Source organism: Gymnoscopelus braueri (genome assembly GCF_963280865.1).
Source record: "Gymnoscopelus braueri genome assembly, chromosome: 9".
NCBI lineage: Eukaryota > Metazoa > Chordata > Actinopteri > Myctophiformes > Myctophidae > Gymnoscopelus > Gymnoscopelus braueri.
This window is the reverse complement of record NC_137610.1, coordinates 43,317,664-43,337,488: the sequence shown is the minus strand read 5'-3', so window position 1 is coordinate 43,337,488 and position 19,825 is coordinate 43,317,664. Positions and strand designations below refer to the sequence as shown.

Sequence of the window (19,825 nt, the reverse complement as noted above, 5' to 3'; positions counted from 1 at the left end):
TGGCAAATGTGTTCATTTGCATGTTGTATACTTCCAAAGATTTTCTAAATGCTATTGTTTCCATTTTTGAGTTTGGGTACGATCTGTGTAACATAGGGTTAAAAATGAACCCCATGGGACATTATTTCAGAATCTTAAAATACACACTTCAAGGATTAAGAAAATGCAGTTGGTGAGAAAAAGTAATTAGTAAAAGCAGAACTATGTGAACCTTTTCAGCTCCATTTTTTGTGTTGTTTTTGTCCTGTAATAGAGTCAAGATGTGCTTGAATCTTAATAATAACCACTTTAATGAATTTCTTGGCTTTTTTGCCTCTGTAGGTTGTTTCCTTCAAAAGTTATGCTCTTTTCTATTGTTTCCGTTTTGGGTTTTGGGTTCAGGATATGTATAATAAAGGGTTAAAAAATAACCCCATGGGACATTATTTCAGCCTGTTACGTGGCAGAATCTTTAAATACAGACTTCAAGGATTAAGAAACATGGGCCACCTATGACTGGACCTATGATGACCCTAAAGATTATGTGATAACTTGGCTGAGAGATCCCATTATACTGCAATTATTTTAATAATAATAGATTTTAATGTTTTTTCCTCTTGCTTTATTGTTACATTATTATTGCTTTTTCAGTAAAGCACTTCTGCTTTATTTATTTTTTTGCTCTGTAAGCACTTTGAGCTGCATTCATGTCATGAAAGGTGCTATATAAATAAAGTTTATTATTATTATTATCGCTTAGCCAGGACCCATGAGAACAAGAGCTGCACCAGACACTCTTAACTGGTTATTTTAAGTATAGCCTATGTGTGGGTGAGTCTAAAGGGCTTTTATATCAAACTAAAAAAATAATTAATGAATTGAAACAAAGGTTTAACAAATTAACAATGCATAAACAATAAGAAATATCATTACATACAAAAAATGAGCGCACATAAATCGGCTCCTATAGGGAGATGAGTATCAAATGGGGGTCTGTGGCCCAATGCACTGGGGGACTGGGGGTCCTTGAAATTAAAAAGATTGAGAATCACTGTAATGGATAAACACACATGGTGAAATTAGACAGTTTGACCACATGTTTTCCAAAACCACAGAGACTTCAGACTTTGTTTTCCTTCCTCTTCTTTTACTAGAAGACTGTCCTTAAATAACCTTTCTTCAAGAGTCCTGAAATGTAGGTCAGTTGACGACAAACCAGCCAATCACAGCAGAGGGGCGCTGTAGGGGGCGGGGTAGCCCTGAAACATGACTGTCATATATTACTAGACAGTCATGGATGAACTTCAACCTGGTGTTTGCACTTTTTATTTTTTTATTTTGCACATCTACATATACGTTCAAATTTAAAATATAAAGTTGTGACCCTATGGCTATGGATTTAAAAATTATGTACGGATTCTCAGAAATACCCGTATCTTCCGTATTGTTCAATAAAAAGTATTTTAATCTGATTGGTGGCTATTTTCTCATAGAGTTATAATGTATCAGAGTGCAATACTCCTCCCAACCGATAGAGTTTTGCAGTTGAAAGCATAATGGAGAAAAGGCGGAGAAAATGACCACCAATCGGATTAAAATGCTTTTTATTGAATAATACGGAAGATACGGGTACTTTTAAGGAACCGTACATCATTTCAACATCTGAGGCCATGCTGTAAGCATTTTATATTTAAAATTTGAACGTTTATGTAGATGTACGGGTCAAAAAGATAGAAAGTACAAACACAGGGTTGAAGTTCATCCATGACGGTCGTGACAGACGGCCGCAGTGTGATCCATATGGCTAGGGGCGGGGCTACCGTTCAAAGTCTAGGAAGCTTCAGTGTGTGTAAACAACAGTTAGCTCTTCTCTCCTCGTTCTTCTCTGTCTATTCATTTGACGTGTGACTGTTGATCTGTGGACATCATGGCGGGCACCAGGGACAAGGCTACTGACCAGATGAGGCTGTGGAAGGAGAGCCGAAGCGCTCAGGTTTGTGCGTTTTGTATAAGTTTATGTTTCGTGAAAGATGCGTATCGTATGCAATGCTCGCAGCTCCACTTGAATGATGTGTGTAAATGGGTGAGAGGTCGCATGAGGACGCACTGACTGCACTGCAGAATGCACACAAAAAAACAACACTTTTTGACTTAAAGAACCCACTGCCTAAAGTCATGTTTATCTGCCTTTATTTACATCTGCCCTTACTCTACTCTCCTAACACTGCTGATTCATCCTGCCTAATGGTCTCAGCATATCACAATGCTTGTTACATTCCAAATAAGCAGTGGTGGAAAAAGTACTTAAATTCTTTACTTAAGTAAAAGTACCAATACTGCAATATAAAATACTCTGTTACAAGTAAAAGTCAAAAATTCAAAATTTACTTGAGTAAAAGTACAAAAGTATTGGCATCAAAATGTACTTAAAGTACCAAAAGTAAATGTACTACATATTGAAAATAGCAGATCTACAAGCTGAGCTTGTAGATCGGCTATTTTCAAATCGCCTATATATAAAATAGGGTTAAAGTGGTTAATGTATGTTTCATTATATCATAATTCATATCTGAAAAGTAACTAGTAACTAAAGTTTTCAAATAATTATAGTGGACTAAAAGTACAATATTTGCCTCTGAGATGTAGTAAAAGTATTGGAAATTGGAAATACTCAAGTAAAGTACAAATACCTCAGAATTGTACTTAAGTACAGTACTTAAGTAAATGTACTTAGGTACTGTCCACCACTGCTGACTGCACTGCAGAATGCACACAAAAAACAACACCTTTTGACCTAAAAAAAACCCCACTCATTTTGCCTAAAGTCATGTTTATCTGCCTTAACTCTACTCTCCTAACACTGCTGATTCATCCTGCCTTATTGCCTGTGTTCTCAGCCTATCACAATGCTTGTTACATTCCAAATAATGTCTGCCTAAGTCAAATAAGTACAATTGCCTATGTCATTTTTGGAATGTAACAAGCATTCTGATAGGCTGAGGACAGAAATGTCAATTTGGCCAAAACAATGATTAGGCAATTATGCTATGAAGCAAACAAAATGTTGCATTGCATTTGATCAACCTGTGAATGCGGTTTATTCGCCCATAAGTTTTGCATTTTGGCCGAGTTTATGTAGAACTGCAGAACTAATACATATTGGCTGAATATCACTGACTAACTTTGAGGGGAAATGGTAGAAGGTCAGTATAGCTGATCTACAAGTCAAGTGCAGCTTTAACTAACCTAATAATATTAGTGAGACACTGTAGATATTGATCATTCAGTGGCACAATAGAACAGAAGTCGAACCAATTAACAAACAATTCTGAGCTACTGTATGCATTCTATTACTGCCGGATAAGGATAACAAGTCTTATGCATTCTTACGTGAATGAGGTTCTAAGTAGGTCATTGTCCCATAGGAGAAACAGGGGATTGAACTTGAACTTGGACCCTGTGTCTACTCATGCTTACATAATCACAGCGCTCTAGGGCGACCTTTAATAACAATCCACTCTTTTGCCTTTGATATAGAATAGAATGGATTAGAAACTATGCACTCTGTGCACTAATGCATTGGTTCTCAAAGTGGGCTCCGGGGACCCCCAGGGGTCTTTGAGGGTGTTACAGGGGGTCCCCAGCTAAATGATACATAATTAGGAACCAAATTGACCCTTATGGGTCTGTAACTCAGAGAGTGTACAAATGGAACCAAATGGGTTCCATTTAAAGTTAAATTAACATTGATTTTACAATATAAATTGGGGTCCCAGAGATAGAAATGCCATTAAATGGGGGTCCACTCCGTAGCCTAATGCATGTCAAACTGCGGGGTCTTTGAAATTAAAATGGTTGAAAATCACTGCTAGAGCCTTAAATATTTTCTCTTATGGGGGTCCTTGGCATAATGTTTTTCAAATGGGGGTCCGTGGACTAATAGGTGTCAATTTGGGGGTCCTTGACATGAAAAAGTTTGAGAACCACTGCACGAATGAGCCTTCACTTTGACTTTACAGTGGTAGAACTGGTTTATAACGGTGTTTCTGGTAGTTCCACATTCATCCCCTTTTGTTGTATACAGATTTGCTGGGCGATAATGACAACAAGGCCACGACTCACTCCAATGAGTGAGTCATTGTTGATAAATAAATGAGAGACTGAAAAAGGGCACGCAGATCCCATAACCCGCTGGGCTGGGCGGTCAGGCAGTAGACAAATAAAATCTGCACGCCAGTATCACGCTCCCACTGTGGAATTTATATGGCTGCATTTAACAGCCGGGAGGCTCTTCATCAAACCTTATGATCAGCTCTTCCTCAGACCTTATGATGAATTGATGATGATCATAAGGTCTGAGGAAGAGCCCCCCGGCTCAAAATGTTGACAAATAAATTCCACAATGGCAGCATAATACTAGGGCTGTCACGATTACAACATTTAAGATGGCGATTAATTGTCATTCAAATTATTGCCATTAACAATTTATTTGTGTTTTTGGCATTGAACCTTTGGAACATATGAATACACATTTTAATTCTGTTGAAAAAAATGGCACAGGGCAGATATGATGAATAACTTAAATATACAAAGACATAATTGACATATTTAAAGGTAGGGTAAGTGATTTGCGTTGGTTAAAATAATTGTCAAATAGCTCTATATTCTGATAGTACTCATTGCTATAGAGTGTTTGTTCAGTATTAGGAGTCTCCTTGTCTCTCCACCTCTTTATTAAACAGAAAATGCATTTTCGTTTCAGTTTCAGTTTCATTTCCAATTTTATCCAACCAGGACAGAGAACTCAATCAGGATACAGATTAAACAAGTGAAATTGGAAGTGATGACACTAAGAAATGAGCAGGCAAAATTGGAACTGGAACACTATACAAATTAAGCTTAAAAATGGGTACTTTCTCCTGATTGGCTGAGATTTTGACACCTACCGAAAAATGTATTTTCTGTTTATTAAAGAGCTGGAGAGACAGGGAGACATCTGTTACTGAAAAAACACTCTATAGCAATGATTACTATCAGAATATAGTACTTTAACCTTTTAACAAAATACTTTTAGTTTTAACCAAAAAATATCACTTACCCTACCTTTAATAATTTTATACAATTTTATACAATAGCAGAAATAGCTGATCTACAAGCCTACAACGCGTTGTTGTAGGCTTGTAGATCTGCTATTTCTGTTTTTTTTTAATATTTGAAAATCTGTGAACATTTTTCAACATTTATTTCAACGATTATGCAAAATAATTGCGATTATCTGCGATTAGACTATTATGTAATACTGTAGTTGTGACAGGCCTACATAATATACTGGTGTGCAGATAACATTTTTCTACTGTTAAATATATGAAGTCTCCCATCATGTATTTATCCTGCGTCCTTGTGGAGCTGATGCTGACACTGATGTACAGCTACTGTTAAATATTGTGATTGGTATGAAATTAGAAGTGATAGGCAGTAGTAGTTTTGTATATTTGTCTTGTTTTCATGCTCTAGGTTGAGGAGATGACAACAGCCTTGTGCCCTACGGTCCACCAAGGTTTATTTGTCTTCAGGCCGTCATATGTTTGGCCTAGTCGGAACAGCAAACCAAACCTTACCAAACCTCTGACAAACACTTGACTTTGATCAGTGTGGCAATGCCGAGAGCTTGGTTAAATAAACATCCTTTTGTAATGTGGTTGCTGTGAATAGGAGAACATGCTTGTCACGAAACCCTTTTTAGGTCTAGACATTGCAACATAAACATATTTACCAGGCTGTTGAGCATAAGAGGTGCAAATAAGGGAGACACCACACAAGGTTGAGTCAAAAGGTGCAAAGTGTTTTACTCAACTGCTGAGGTATTATTATTTACATATTTACACACTGTAGGTATGCACAGGCATACAATAAACCAAAAACAAGCCACTACCAGGGGACAGGGCGGTACCGCCCGCGTGGACCGCTTGCCGTGTGTTACGACCTTTACTCGTAACTAGTATAGTGGAAACAAAAGCCTGCCTACCCTAACTACTAGTCTCTAACCAAACCAATGTTCAAAAATACATAAGTGGCAACCACCCCCTTACCTAGTGTGCTTAACAAAGGTTCTGCCTGCGTGGTGTCTATGTATATAGAGGCCTCTGTCTTTCCTGTCCCAAGGCAGACCGTATACAAAATGACTAAGTAGGAGAACAGACAATAAATACAAAAGTTTGCTCTGGGCTTCAAAATGAGGGCTGCAAAACAAGGCTACAAGGATAGGGCTATAATCAGGTGTAATGGGTGTCTTGGTTAGATTACCTGAGGTGGGACCCAGACTTTTATAGACAGCAGATGGTGGTGATTGCATGAAGGTGGGTGGGGCCAGGGATAGGCACCCTCACAAAAACAGAGAGGGGTCTGTCTGCAGACTGCAGACTAGGGGCGTATCCTATTGGGGCGTATCCTATTGGGGCGTTTCGCATTATAGGGGGGCGTTTCGTATTCCTCGGGGGCGTTTCGTATTCCTCGGGACCGTACTCCTAGGAGAGCGGGGAATATAGGACCTAACCTAAACCTAACCCTAACCATAACCTTAGTGGGGCAATGGGATACGCCCCCTAGTCTGCAGTCTGCAGATAGACTCTGTTGCAAAAACATGCAGTAATCCTGGTCTCTATACTGCCTCCCCCTGGTCAGCCGGGGCGCCTGATGGAGGGGGAAGGAACTGGTTGGAATAACGTGTTCCTGGCCCTGAATCTTTTTTTTTTAATTTTTTTTACCAGGAACCAGATGTGTTGACGACAGGAGGTGGTCACCCCGTCGGGGACAAGCTGAACCAACAGACTGCGGGCCCCAGGGGTCCCCTGCTGGTCCAGGATGTGGTGTTCACGGACGAGATGGCCCACTTCGACAGAGAACGCATCCCCGAGAGAGTTGTCCATGCCAAGGGGGCGGGTAAGGCGTTGGTCCAGGATCAAACGCGAGGCTTTAAGCCCGATTTCATACTCGTTCAACCTGTTGTTGAACCTACACATTGGCCGAATCATATGACTTCCTGACTCACTCACTTAGAGAGCTGTTAACCCATTAATACCTGGAACGCATCTGTGTCACTTTAGATTTCTTTGGCTATTCAAAAATAGCAGATATACAAGCTCATAGCTTGTAGATCTGCTATTTTTGAAAAATATTTTTTATTTTATTATTTTTTCAAAAAACTTTTAGGATTTAGAAAACATTTTTAAGAATCGCCTCAGGTCTTAATGGGTTAACCACTTTCAACCTGGTGTCCCTATTTTAGCCATGTCCTTATAGGTGATTTTTATTCTTGTTGTCTAAAAAAACTACCTACAGTACACAGTGCATACAGAAAGTTCATAGACCCCTTTAAGTGTTCCACATTTTCTTTGGAAAGCAACTAGCATCACCATCCAAAGGTTATGTTCTATTTGAAAAAAGCCTATTTGACTTGTAAAGTAGTGCTGATATTCCAAATATCAGCACTACTTTTACTTGTCAAATATCATCATACATCATCCGGCTGGTGGACAAACAAACTGTTTTCTTGTACCTGATAGTTCAATGTATTTCCATCTAATTTAGATCATATAAAAAAAACAAGGTCATTGTCTCAGTTATGTCATTTTCCTCTCTACAGGAGCGTTTGGTTATTTTGAGGTGACCCATGACATCCGTAACTACAGCAAGGCCAAGTTGTTCGAATCCATGGGTAAACAGACACCCATCGCTATCCGCTTCTCCACTGTGGGTAAGAATGACTTTTGGTTGATCGAATACTTTTATTAGAAAGAAATGTACACAGCACGAGGTACAGGCAGACATTTAGGCTAGAAGGATAACGCAACAAAGACCATGTGTTCAGACCAAGAGCTCAGATTCAGAATCACTTTCCCCTCACATTCAGACGATGACACAATGGCTCTGTCTCATTTTGAAGGATACATATTACCGAGTGGTGCCTGGATGGGAACATTCCTTAATATTAGGTTTCATCTAAAAAGGTTACACGAGTTGAGACAACCTAGAAATGAGACAACCTAGAAATGTGACTAACGTAAATTTACACAATGAAATGTCTCCAGTTTCCGTGGTGAGCAAGCCTTTTGCACAACACATGACTCAACTCCAACAAACGACAAGATAATGGACATAGACTAACAAGACAGGGTATTGTAAACTAACGGTGCATGTGGATCTCTGATTTCTTGTGGCCAGTCTATGACCTTTCTATGACATACAATATGACTCCATATTTTCGCAAGGATTCAGCCCGCTCCAACCCCATTTCACTTCCATCATAACATTTTAATTAAATATTTCAAACACAATACGTGGCCTACTGGAAGTGTGCGCAAGAAATATGGCGCTGATCGGTCCAGCGGTTTGAGAGATAAGCCCCAGACAAACAAAGAAACACACACCCAGACACACTCTTCTAGACGGCTCTGTCATGCCGTAAATATGAAACAATGGATGAAGTTTTGGACCTTTTTTGGAGGAAGATATTAAAAATAAATAAATAAACTGGTTAAAATAACCACATGCATGGGTCAATGGCATTGGGACACAGCATTATGGGATATCCTACGCAGCCAGGAAACCACTTTTTCCTCAAAATCTTGCCAAAACCAGAAAGCTAACTAGTGTGCAACCTATGCCTCCTATTGAAATGAGAGCAATCCTAAGTGCCAGACAAAAAATGCTACCTACTAGCAAAGCCAGTAAAATGGATCAGAGCTTATACTGACACATGAACATTATCCTTAAAAAAAACATTTTTATTGTTTCTGCTTTTGACTTGTAGCGGGGGAGTCCGGCTCTGCAGACACGGTTCGTGACCCACGAGGATTTGCGGTGAAGTTTTACACAGAGGAGGGAAACTGGGACCTTACAGGAAACAACACACCCATCTTCTTTATCAGGGATGCCCTGCTGGTGAGACGTGTGTGTGTGTGTGAGTGTGAGAGAGTGATAAAGACAGAGAGGCCTCTTATGAATGATAACCATAATATTTATTGCCATCGCAATTTACTGGTTTGGAATTCTTCTACACAGCAGATTCGGTACAGCTGGTGTTGGCATACTTAAAAGGTGGGCCTCGTGAAAAGAGATGACCCACAATGAGAACACTGGCTTTTATTGCATTTGATTGCATTTTAGTATCAGTGACTTTGCCCCCTATCCAGTCTGTGGTTCACCAAATAAAGGGGAAGAGGGACACCATGTTGTTGTTGTTTGCCAGTTAGATATGGCTGTCATTAGTCAAACTTGCAACTCACTTCAAAGGAAAGGCTCGCTCAACTCGAGGACAGTCTTGAAAAGTTCTTGCATACACTGGGTGCAGATTTGGATAATACATAATATAGAGAAGAAACAATCCGCACTCTCTGTAGTCTTTTTTAGTAATGTTTAAGATCCACAGCAGCAGTCAACCGAACAGACGCTTTTCTAAATACAGAGTTCCCAAAAGTCAATACTTGCACATTAGTTAGTGAAATATTGCTCACACACCAACATCAGGATTGTCTCATCCATGTTGACGCTTTAGGCTCACAATACTGTACTTAAGCTGGGCTCATACTACAGAAGTTTAAAATCCTAAATGATTTTGTAAGGAGTTTTATAGTAAGGAGGATTATTTTCTCTATAATCTCAAACATGCACACACTACAAGATAAAAAAAATATGAGGCATCACACAGATTACAAGATTATTGTGTCCGGCAGAACAATGAACCGCCACGCATTTGTCCAAAGATTTCCACGGAAAGCGGTAGCTTCGTGGCACCCGCAGCTGATCGCAGCCACTCTCTCTAGACAATGCTTGTGATTCCACACACGTTTAAGATGTGTCCCCAAAGCGTCTCTCTTGCAGACATGTCTCTGTCGGCTAATTGTGGTCACGTGTGAGTGCGACCGTCCCAGATGAATATCAAACATGTTTGATATTTATTGTGGTGGCCCCCGATGCGTCTGATCATCAGGGTGTAAGATTTAATCTGTGTGAAGTCACTCACACTACAGGATCATTCTAGGCAGATAATCCGTTCCAACCAGCCTCGAACCGGGAACACCCCCACGATTGTCGGGAGGGGCGTTTCCGACCAAGAATCTACACAATTATCCTGTAGTGTGAACTCTCGCTTAAGGAATGTTAAGTACCTGCATGGGACTCTGAGAAAACACTGCGCTGGGTGGTTCTCAGCCAAATGCAACAACGTACTGTTTCTTTGTTATGTTCAGAAGCTGATACATCTAACATTGATGTGTCATGTCTCAACCATGGAAGTGTTTAGTTTGGAAGTGGGCTGTCTTTTTAACCTGTGTCTTGAGAGGCCTATTCATATTGAGTTGTTTAAATAGTAAATACCAGATGCTGGTTACAATAATACGTTAACACTGGCGTAGGCATGCGTGCCGAAACACGTCTGTTCGGTTGACTGCTACTGCGGATCTCACAACATTATTAAAAAAGAGTCCTAAGACTTCTACAGAGTGCGGATTGTTTCTTCTCTATAATACTGTAGCAGAAGAATTGTATTACTAATAGAGTTGGGTCGATCTAAACAGCAGCTGAATATTTAGACCTGTTATATAGTCTTGTGGCAGATATCTAAAACTAAATAACCATAAAACATGTTTTATGTATATTTATGAGTGACGTGTCTTTAACACCCTTTCAACCTCCTTTTAGTTCCCATCCTTCATCCACTCTCAGAAGAGGAACCCGCAGACCCACATGAAGGACCCAGACATGGTGTGGGACTTCTGGAGTCTCCGGCCTGAATGTCTGCATCAGGTAACATCATCTTCATCCGCCTCCATTGTTTGCGTTGACGTGGATCGGATGTCTTTAGTAACCTCCTGTATTGGTCAATAACGCGTTTCGGCCATAGCCTTCCTCAGAGCAGATTAAAAGATCTGCTCTTTTCATCTGCTCTGAGGAAGGCTGCGGCCGAAACGCGTTAGCGTTCTCGCAATAAAATGAGAAACTGAGCCGCTGTCTTGCAGTATTTATTTTGGAGTGCCGCCTTTTTCCACTTAGGTGGTTTTTGATTTGATTTGTATACATAGCTGAGCACCCACTGCCTAAACTAAGAAGGCATCCAGAGGAAGCGCACCAGTTTTTCTTTCTTGGTCAACAGTAAGTGTTTGAGATGCACTGCAACATCCTGTGTTGGTCAAACGGTAAATGTTTTCATATGCACTGCAACTTGGGCTGTCACGATCATGAAGTTTTACTAATGATTGTGCTGAATTATATTGTTTGGAAATCTGGAGCTCTCTCCACGACCAGGTTCCGGATAAGCGGTTGAAGATGGATGGATGGATGTATTTTTGGCATTGAACATAAATTAAAAAAATACATTTCTGTTAGCCTTTTAGGCCTTGTAAACAAAGATTGCGCAGGGCAGATATGACATAAAAAACATATATAAAGAAATGACCAAGAATCAAAATAAATAATGCACAATGGCCAAAACCGGCCATATCCTTAATAATTGTGTACTTAAATGTTTGTTTTTGTACTAGCAAAAATAGCCTATCTACAAGCTCATAACGTGCCGCCTGTTGTGTCGTGATTTCCTTTTTTAAACACCCTAAATGCCCAGAATAGTGAGGCCAGGTTGAAAGAGATGGACAATGATGTGGAAACAATGATGAAATATAACATTCTGTTCATTTCATCCAGCTGTTTTATTAATGGATGGAAATGATTATGCAAAATAATTGCCATCAGGCAATTGTGACAGGCCTAACTGCAACATCCTGTGTTGGTTAACAGTAAAGTGTTTCAGATGCACTGATGGTTAATGGCTAAACCCCGATCTCTGAAGCCTATTCTTGTATCCTACACTGTCTCGGCTCTCCTTCTACTGCCTGTATCAGTGCAGAGAAAGTTCTGTTTAGAGTGGACTGCACTCTTTCCTTGTGGAAAAAATAAACAAGCTCAAACCAATTTTACTCTATTAAATGTTACTGTATTCTGTAAACGTCCATGATGTATGCTTTCTTCTGACTTCCTCTCTGTCCACCAGGTGTCGTTTCTGTTCAGTGACCGTGGTTTGCCAGATGGCCACCGGCACATGAACGGCTATGGCTCACACACCTTTAAACTGGTCAATGTTCAGGAAGAAGCAGTCTACTGCAAGTTCCACTTCAAGGCCAGTATAACATTCGGTGTAACATTGTGTATATGCTACAGTACTGTATGTACAATACTGTACTGAGGTTGTAATTACTGTTGAATATATTTAAGATTTCCATTACATAAAATGATGTCTTATTATTTCTGAAATGTAAATTAGGGATGGGCTTGAATTTTCAAGTACCGGTACTCATTTTTATTTCAGTATTTGTTCAATCTATTGCTTTGTAACACAAACATACAGTGATATAAACATACATAGACTTTGTTCTATATTAAAAGTAAAACTAATTTGAGAGGACATAGTGATGTAAATGCTAACTATCTATGAATATCTGCACATATCAATATTGTTTTTGTTTGTGTGTGTGTGTGTGTGTAATCGAATATGGAAATCACTTAATATTTCCATCCCTAATATAAATACGTATTCTGCCTTGGATTAATTGTAGCTCCTGTTTTTTTTAAATATTTCTCAGACTGACCAGGGTATAAAGAACCTCACAGTTCAGGAGGCAGAGCGTCTGTCCGCCTCTGACCCTGACTACGGCATTAAAGACCTGTTCAACGCCATCGCTAATGGCAACTTCCCCTCCTGGACCTTCTACATCCAGGTCATGACCTTTGAGCAAGCTGAGAAGTATCCCTTCAATCCCTTCGACCTCACCAAGGTACCCTAGATACTTGGAATTTCATACTTTACAAAACAAAGCGTTTTTTATTGAACTCGGCCTGCTGTCTCCAAGTGAAGTGTCAGCTGTAACTCACCTTTTCAGTGTCCATTGATTTTGAATAAAATGACTAAAACATAATGAATTGTGTGCTTGTTCTAGGTGTGGTGCCATAACGACTACCCTCTCATCCCAGTGGGGAGGTTGGTTCTCAACAGGAACCCAGTCAACTACTTTGCTGAGGTGGAGCAGCTGGCCTTCGACCCCAGCAACATGCCACCAGGTATCGAACCCAGTCCCGACAAGATGCTGCAGGTAACATAACATTTAGTCTGTGTGTAGTTTACTGCAGTGATTTCTTTTTCATTTCAAAGACCCCCAGTTTCATATGAATAAGGTCACGGACCCCCATTTGATAAACATTTTCTTTCAATGTTTATTTCTAGTGTAGTGTGTCCTGTCCATTTCGACATCTGATGGTCTGCAGACCCGACATTGAGAAACATGCTTTACTGTTAGTTATGATTATCCCAGTTTTTACCTCCTGTTTTATATATTTTACAATTTCTTTGTTTTCATGACATTGTTAAGAACTTGGTACTCTTGTAAACATGTGGAGAAGATGAGATGTGGTTGATAACTATGATTAGATTTACACACATTTATCTCTGAGTAGTGATTACTGAATCATAACTGTTTGTTTGTCTGTCTGTCTGTCTCTCTGTCCTGGTAGGGTCGTCTGTTCTCCTATCCAGACACCCACAGACACCGTTTGGGGACCAACTACCTCCAGATCCCTGTCAACTGTCCCTACAAGACCCGCGTCGCTAACTACCAACGAGATGGACCCATGTGCATGTTTGACAATCAAGGTCAGTCAGTCACAACCTGAACCCAGACAGTCAGTCAGTCACAACCTGAACCCAGACAGTCAGTCAGTCACAACCTGAACCCAGACAGTCAGTCAGTCAGTCACAACCTGAACCCAGACAGTCAGTCAGTCACAACCTGAACCCAGACAGTCAGTCAGTCACAACCTGAACCCAGACAGTCAGTCAGTCACAACCTGAACCCAGACAACAAACACAAACAAGTGTGTAAAATAAGAGAAAACATGTCCCCAGAAATTCAATAAACAGTAACTGTCTGTGTATGACTTTGTCTGCGTATGCATGCCCATGTGTTGTATCCCCTTCTGACTGGTTGGGCTGTGTTCTCTGTCTGACCTGTAGGTGGTGCTCCCAACTATTTCCCCAACAGTTTCAGCGCCCCAGACACCCAGCCTCGCTTCATCGAGTCAAAGTTCAAGGTGTCGCCTGATGTGGCTCGCTACAACAGCGAGAACGAGGACAACGTCACACAGGTAAAGACCAACGGGCTGGGTCATAATGTCAAAGACCAGGGTCATCTTAGATTCAGAACCTGTCCAAATATTTAGGATCCAGATTACATTTACACTTGGTTTCAATGTGAGACACATTTTAATAGCAAGTCTTGTTTTCCTAGATAAAATGCACATGACCAGAAGGGACTTAGCATTTTTAGAGCTGCCATTGTCTATCTAAAGTGTCTAAATGGCCAGTTCTGTGTTTGCGTGCGTGTGTGTGTCAGGTGCGTTCATTCTACATGGAAGTATTGAATATAGAGGAGAGACAGAGACTGTGTGAGAACATGGCAGGAGCCCTGAAAGGAGCCCAGGTCTTCATCCAGAAACGCTGGGTGAGTCTTCTTCAACTTTTTGTTTGTCTGCAATCCATTTACCATTTTCAAAACTCTTAATGAAGCAGACAAGAGGGAGATTTGATGACATGCCAACCATTCCATGACTAATTAGAAAGAAGGAAGCCAATCGCCTCACAGTTGGGCCAGTTACACCTGTGAGGGATATTACTTACAGCTCATCCTTGAAAGGTCCTTGAAATTAAAAGGTTTGATAACAACTGCTCTAGGCAGTGAAGAAGAGTAGTATGATTAAAGTAGTGTATTGTTTACCTCCGTTTCCCCCCACAGGTCAGCCAGCTAATGGCAGTCCATCAGGACTATGGTAACAGAGTCCAGGGTCTGCTCGACAAGTACAGCTCAGAGGCCCAGAAGGTTTGTATTCATTTATTGTTTTTTTTTGGTAAATCGTAATGATCCCCATAGGGAAATTTGTTATCAGCATTTGACCCATCCTAACTTTTAGTATCACTAGGCTACCACCTAAGAGTGCACTGGGAGCAGTTAGGGATGGTGGGAAAAGTACCCAAATGTTTTACTTAAGTAAAAGTATCAATACTGCAATGTAGATATACTCTGTTACAAGTAAAAGTATGGAATAAAAAATGTACTTGAGTAAAAGTAGAAAAGTATTGGTATAAAAATGTACTTAAAGTATCAAAAGTAGAAAGTACTCATTATGCAGAATGTCCCGTTTCACAAGTTTCCAAATGTAAAAAAAAAAGAAATCTTTATGCGTTGCGATGCCACGCATTGTGAGCTTGTAGATCTGCTATTTTCAAATGGCTGAAATGAAGTGATTATTGTTTTATGTTTTGTAATGATAATCAAAATCTACAAAGTAACTAAAGTTTTGAAATAATTGTAGTGGATTAAAAGTACAATATTTGCCTCTGAGATGTAATGGAGTAGTAAAAGTATTGAAAATTGGAAGTACTCCAGTAAAGTAAAACATTCTCAAAATTGTACTTAAGTACAGTACTTGAGTAAATGTACTTAGTTACTTTACACCACTGGTTAGGGGTTCAGTGACTTGTTCAAGGACACTTATACATAATATAAAGCCAGGATAAAGCCAGGAACCTTCCGGTTCCCAGACAGTGGCTCTACATCCTGAGCCACTGCTGCCATCTTTTAAAAACTGTATCAAATCAGCATGGATAAAACTATCAGTAAGGCAAATTAAATATTTTCTAATGTATCACAAATTCTGTGATACCAGCCTTTAAACACAGCAAAGTTTATGGGTTCCATTCCCTCTGTAGCCCAGTGGGTCGAGCAAGGCACTGACAATGGCAGGGTTAGAGGTTTGTTTCTCTAGTGCAGTGGTCAGGACCCCCAGGGGGGTCCCCACATGATTGTGGGGGGGTCCCCCGATGACAGTAAAGTGACAATTTAATGATTTTAAGAATTGTAATACCTAAAGAAATGAAATGAAAAAACAGACCATTACTGCATTAAAATAGTCAACAAACTATACTATAAAAACTGGTCAAACATTGGCCAAATTGTCAAATAATATAAGACAGAGGCAAAACAAATTAAGATAGCCAATCTACAAGCTCACAACCAGTGGTGTCGTGGAGGCCACACGGGGTAGGACGGCGTGTGGCCAGTACGTTTTTCACGCGCAAGGTACGGCACGGTACAGTGCACAGTGCACAGTGCACGCATGTGCACGCTAGAACGTGCCCCCCCCCGTAGATTCACGAGCCAAGTACCCATGGCTACTTTGCATAACAGGTTTACAAGTGAGTGTGAAAATGTTTCCTCAGATTCCTCTCACCTCGCATCTATAGGCTACACGGTAAGCACCACAGCATGTTGGCTTCAGTAGGGCTGCTGCCAGTAATCTAACTCCACATTTTCCCCCAAAATTCCTCAATATTCTGCCTATAACACCAGCTGCTTCCCATATGGTTACTGTACTTGCAGGATGTACAATTAATATGAAACGCATTATGCCCCAATACTTATGCAAATTACTTTGCCAGCTCGCAATTTACTTCCGGATGGTTCTTTTAACAGCCAATCATCATCATCTGTGACCAAAACTGAGCACCTTAATTGCCACATCCGTGAAACGGGCAAGAAACAAGCGCTGCCGTGGTCTATGCAAACGAGCCCCAAAAGCACACCCCAAATAAGCCCAAAATTGCTTATACAAAAGGTAGACCTGGCAACGCAGGCTACGCCAATCATGTGTGAGAGATCTACAGGCTATGGGGCAGAGACGCTATGTGCGACACACCGTATCTTAGCAACAACGAAAGCGCTAACTCTCATTGGTCGTGTCATGCTGAGTGCAGTTTCCAGACAGCAGCCAGACGCACTGACGCAGCAACGGCTGGCCTCCGTGATTGTTCTGCGAGCCCAGCTGGACAGCACAAGCACCGTCATTTCTCTAATAAATCGCCCTGTCATTTATATTGTCAAGACTTTGAGGTCACTGCAGCCTCCTACTAATGTAACGCATGTTTATGTCCACTACTGTGATAGCGATCGTTGTATTGCAATGATTAGTGCCCAGGGGTGCTTAACAGGAGCCGTTAGCATGCGGCTAACGCTAACGCACTTTCAACGTTAGCATGTAGCTAACGCTAATGTGGTTGTCATGGCTGAAGCGGCTGTGCAATCACTTTGTCAACAATGAACGTTAGTGTGGTGAATGTTAATATTCCTGCTCAGTTACTCCATTGTAGATGGTGCGCCCACATAAGGCCAAAATCGCTTATACGACAAACAGACCTGCCAACCCTCATCGTACACAGCATTAGCTGCTAACGTGGCCTGCAACTTGGAATCTGTTGCTGCTGGTTGTTAATGCAGCCTGCTAATAGTGTCTAAAGCATGTATGTAAATGTGAATCTATTACTGTGTTGCTGTTAGTTGGGTTAAATGACTAATAGCCAAGGGCTGCCTATAATGAGCCGTTAGCGTGTAGCTAAGCTAACGAATGAGTAGCGTTAGCATGCGGCTAATGCTAACGCTGTTGTCGTGACTGAAACGGCTATGTTACACATCTTACCAACAACCTGTATGAACGTTAGTCTGGTAAATGTCATCAATGCTACCTAATTAGCCCGTTGAAGACTTTCATTTTAGTGTATTTAGTGGTTTTTTGTGACACAATGTAACATAATGGCAGCGACGCGTTGCTGCACAATCACAGGGCATCATGGGAAATGTAGTCATTTCTGCTAATTTCGGTTCTACTCTGTGTTACATTACTGCTGCTTAAGGCCCCTGCATGCTACCAAATGAGGTGGTCACCCTAGCACCGTTTGTGACCACCGAAACGGGCCTTAGGTGGGCCCCACCTAGGCAATTCTATGTGGGGCCGAGGTGGGTCTTAACTGGGATACCCATGTGGGCTATAAGTGGGTTCTACCTGGGCCCTAGGTGTATTCCAACCAACCAGAGTGCAGTGGCCATCACTCCAAATGTTGTGACGTCAGGGCTCTCAATACTGCACATTGGGGGAGGAGGAGGGGCGCAGGGCGGGCGCACATATCGCTGAACCAATGGTAGCCCACGGATGTTTTCTCTGGAGATTTAAAATCCGCCCCTCATGCCACATATCAGATGCGCTACAGGGTCTTTACTGACCGAGCCATGGCCCCACTGGCTACGCCACTGATATGCGCTGCCAAGTGGGCGCGGGCGCTACGTGGGCCCCGCGCAGCATTACATAAACTAAATGTAATGCCTACAATTCCAAGTGCTTATCAGGGTGGGGGGTCCCCAGTTCAAATATGATTATTTTGAACCACTGCTCCCTTGGACCAGCAACACACTGTAAATGTCTGCTTGGATTTAAAGTATGTTCTCTCTTTGCTTAATCCCCATCCTCACCCGCCCCCTCCCCTCCCCTTTCTCCTTCCCAGAGTGCACCTGTGCACGTGTACGCCCGTGCCTCTGCCATCGCTGCCGCGTCTAAGATGTGATGCCTTAAAATGTCCACCGGGGGGAGCGCCCCACACACCCCCATCAACGCAAGGAGTGTTTTGCAATTCCTCTTTCTAACTGCTCCTATGAGCACATGGCTGCATTTATAACCGTCCGTCCACTTTTACATGCAATATACTTTAAAAAAATAATAATGTAAATGGTGCATTAATATAGCGCTTTTATCCAAAGCGCTTTATATAGATTGTGTATTACAATGTTTGTTCTCTGCAGAGAGTAAATGCCAGCTTTGCATTCTTCCTGCGTCACCATCGTATCCTTACTTCAGATTAACTTCTTTATTGAAATCTTGTCATACGAGATTACATTTCATCATAACACGTTCATTTTGCGGCAACGTAAACATAGCATGTTGCTCCATGGCAACAGACTACAAGAGCTACAAGTCAATGATTACCTTTAGCACGGGTGAGACATGATGTGACTTCTAGCTAAGTCAATGATATTTTTGTGATTTTTGTTAAGTCAAAGCTAAACACATTTCAATGTCTTCCACTCACTGTCTTCGATGTCTTCCACTCAAAGAAATTACGACAGCTAATTGAATGATTTTTTAACTGCATTGTTTGTGGAATTGTTTTAATTGAAGGTTTGGACAAAATGGCTATTGGTAAAGTCAATCTGATTGAGTTTTACATGGAAAATGTGACTGTACGGCAACTGTGGTCACCACTAAAGTATTAATATTAAATACTATAGTTAAGTGGCATATGACAAGTCTTTTTGGACAGCTGGTATAGTTGGGTGAGAAGGAGTTGGACACCTTTTTGAATGGCAAGTGTCCAATAGGATTTCAAAATAGGATCTGGCAATGTCCTAGAATCCTTAATTCATTATGTTTGCCTGAAAATAACAGATTTTTTATAATTAACATGGGATGCATATTTAGTGCTTGTATCAATTAATTGTGTAATCAAAAGCTTATGCTCATGCATTTCTCTTTTTTCCTACAGTTTTTTTGTTTTTGTTTTTGTTTGAAATGGGTTTGGTCTGAAACTGGATAATTTCCAAGAGCTTGTGTTAAGGGCTCAAATGTAATAAAATAAAAATATATATGTATAAGCATAACTGACTGATGTTATTCTCTTTAGCCTTTCAGATGTGTTTTTACACTTACGGCAAGCATAGTATTAGGAGGAGATGAGCAGAGTAACTGCATGGTTCATGCTCACATGCACATACAGTACATATAGAGCAACAGTACAATAATAGAATAAAAGCACGTAGACGTAGAAAATGGATTTGGTAACATCCTCCTCAAAGCCTACTTTAGGCCTACTGGTAAAATAGTATGAGTGGCAGTTAAACTTTGAAAGCTACCAGCCCCTGGCTGC

General features: G+C 40.9%; 1 protein-coding gene across 1 annotated transcript; it reads left to right on the top strand.

Moving 5' to 3' along the window:
• The first annotated feature begins 1,820 nt into the window (after positions 1–1,820).
• cat (catalase) lies at positions 1,821–19,559 on the top strand. The gene is made up of 13 exons (XM_080436794.1): positions 1,821–1,972; positions 6,747–6,918; positions 7,622–7,732; positions 8,789–8,919; positions 10,678–10,782; positions 12,023–12,148; positions 12,612–12,803; positions 12,966–13,118; positions 13,537–13,675; positions 14,036–14,166; positions 14,415–14,522; positions 14,814–14,897; positions 18,410–19,559. The coding sequence occupies exons 1-13, from the start codon at positions 1,907–1,909 to the stop codon at positions 18,467–18,469; spliced, it is 1,578 nt and encodes a 525-aa protein (XP_080292920.1). The 5' UTR covers positions 1,821–1,906; the 3' UTR covers positions 18,470–19,559.
• The last annotated feature ends 266 nt before the right edge of the window (positions 19,560–19,825 follow it).

Excerpts from the sequence above, each read along its gene's own strand:
- cat (XM_080436794.1), top strand. The coding sequence starts at position 1,907 with ATGGCGGGCACCAGGGACAAGGCTACTGACCAGATGAGGCTGTGGAAG. Across the intron at positions 12,149-12,611 it reads ACTGCAAGTTCCACTTCAAG|ACTGACCAGGGTATAAAGAA; the intron begins GCCAGTATAACA and ends AATATTTCTCAG. Across the intron at positions 14,523-14,813 it reads TCTTCATCCAGAAACGCTGG|GTCAGCCAGCTAATGGCAGT; the intron begins GTGAGTCTTCTT and ends TTCCCCCCACAG.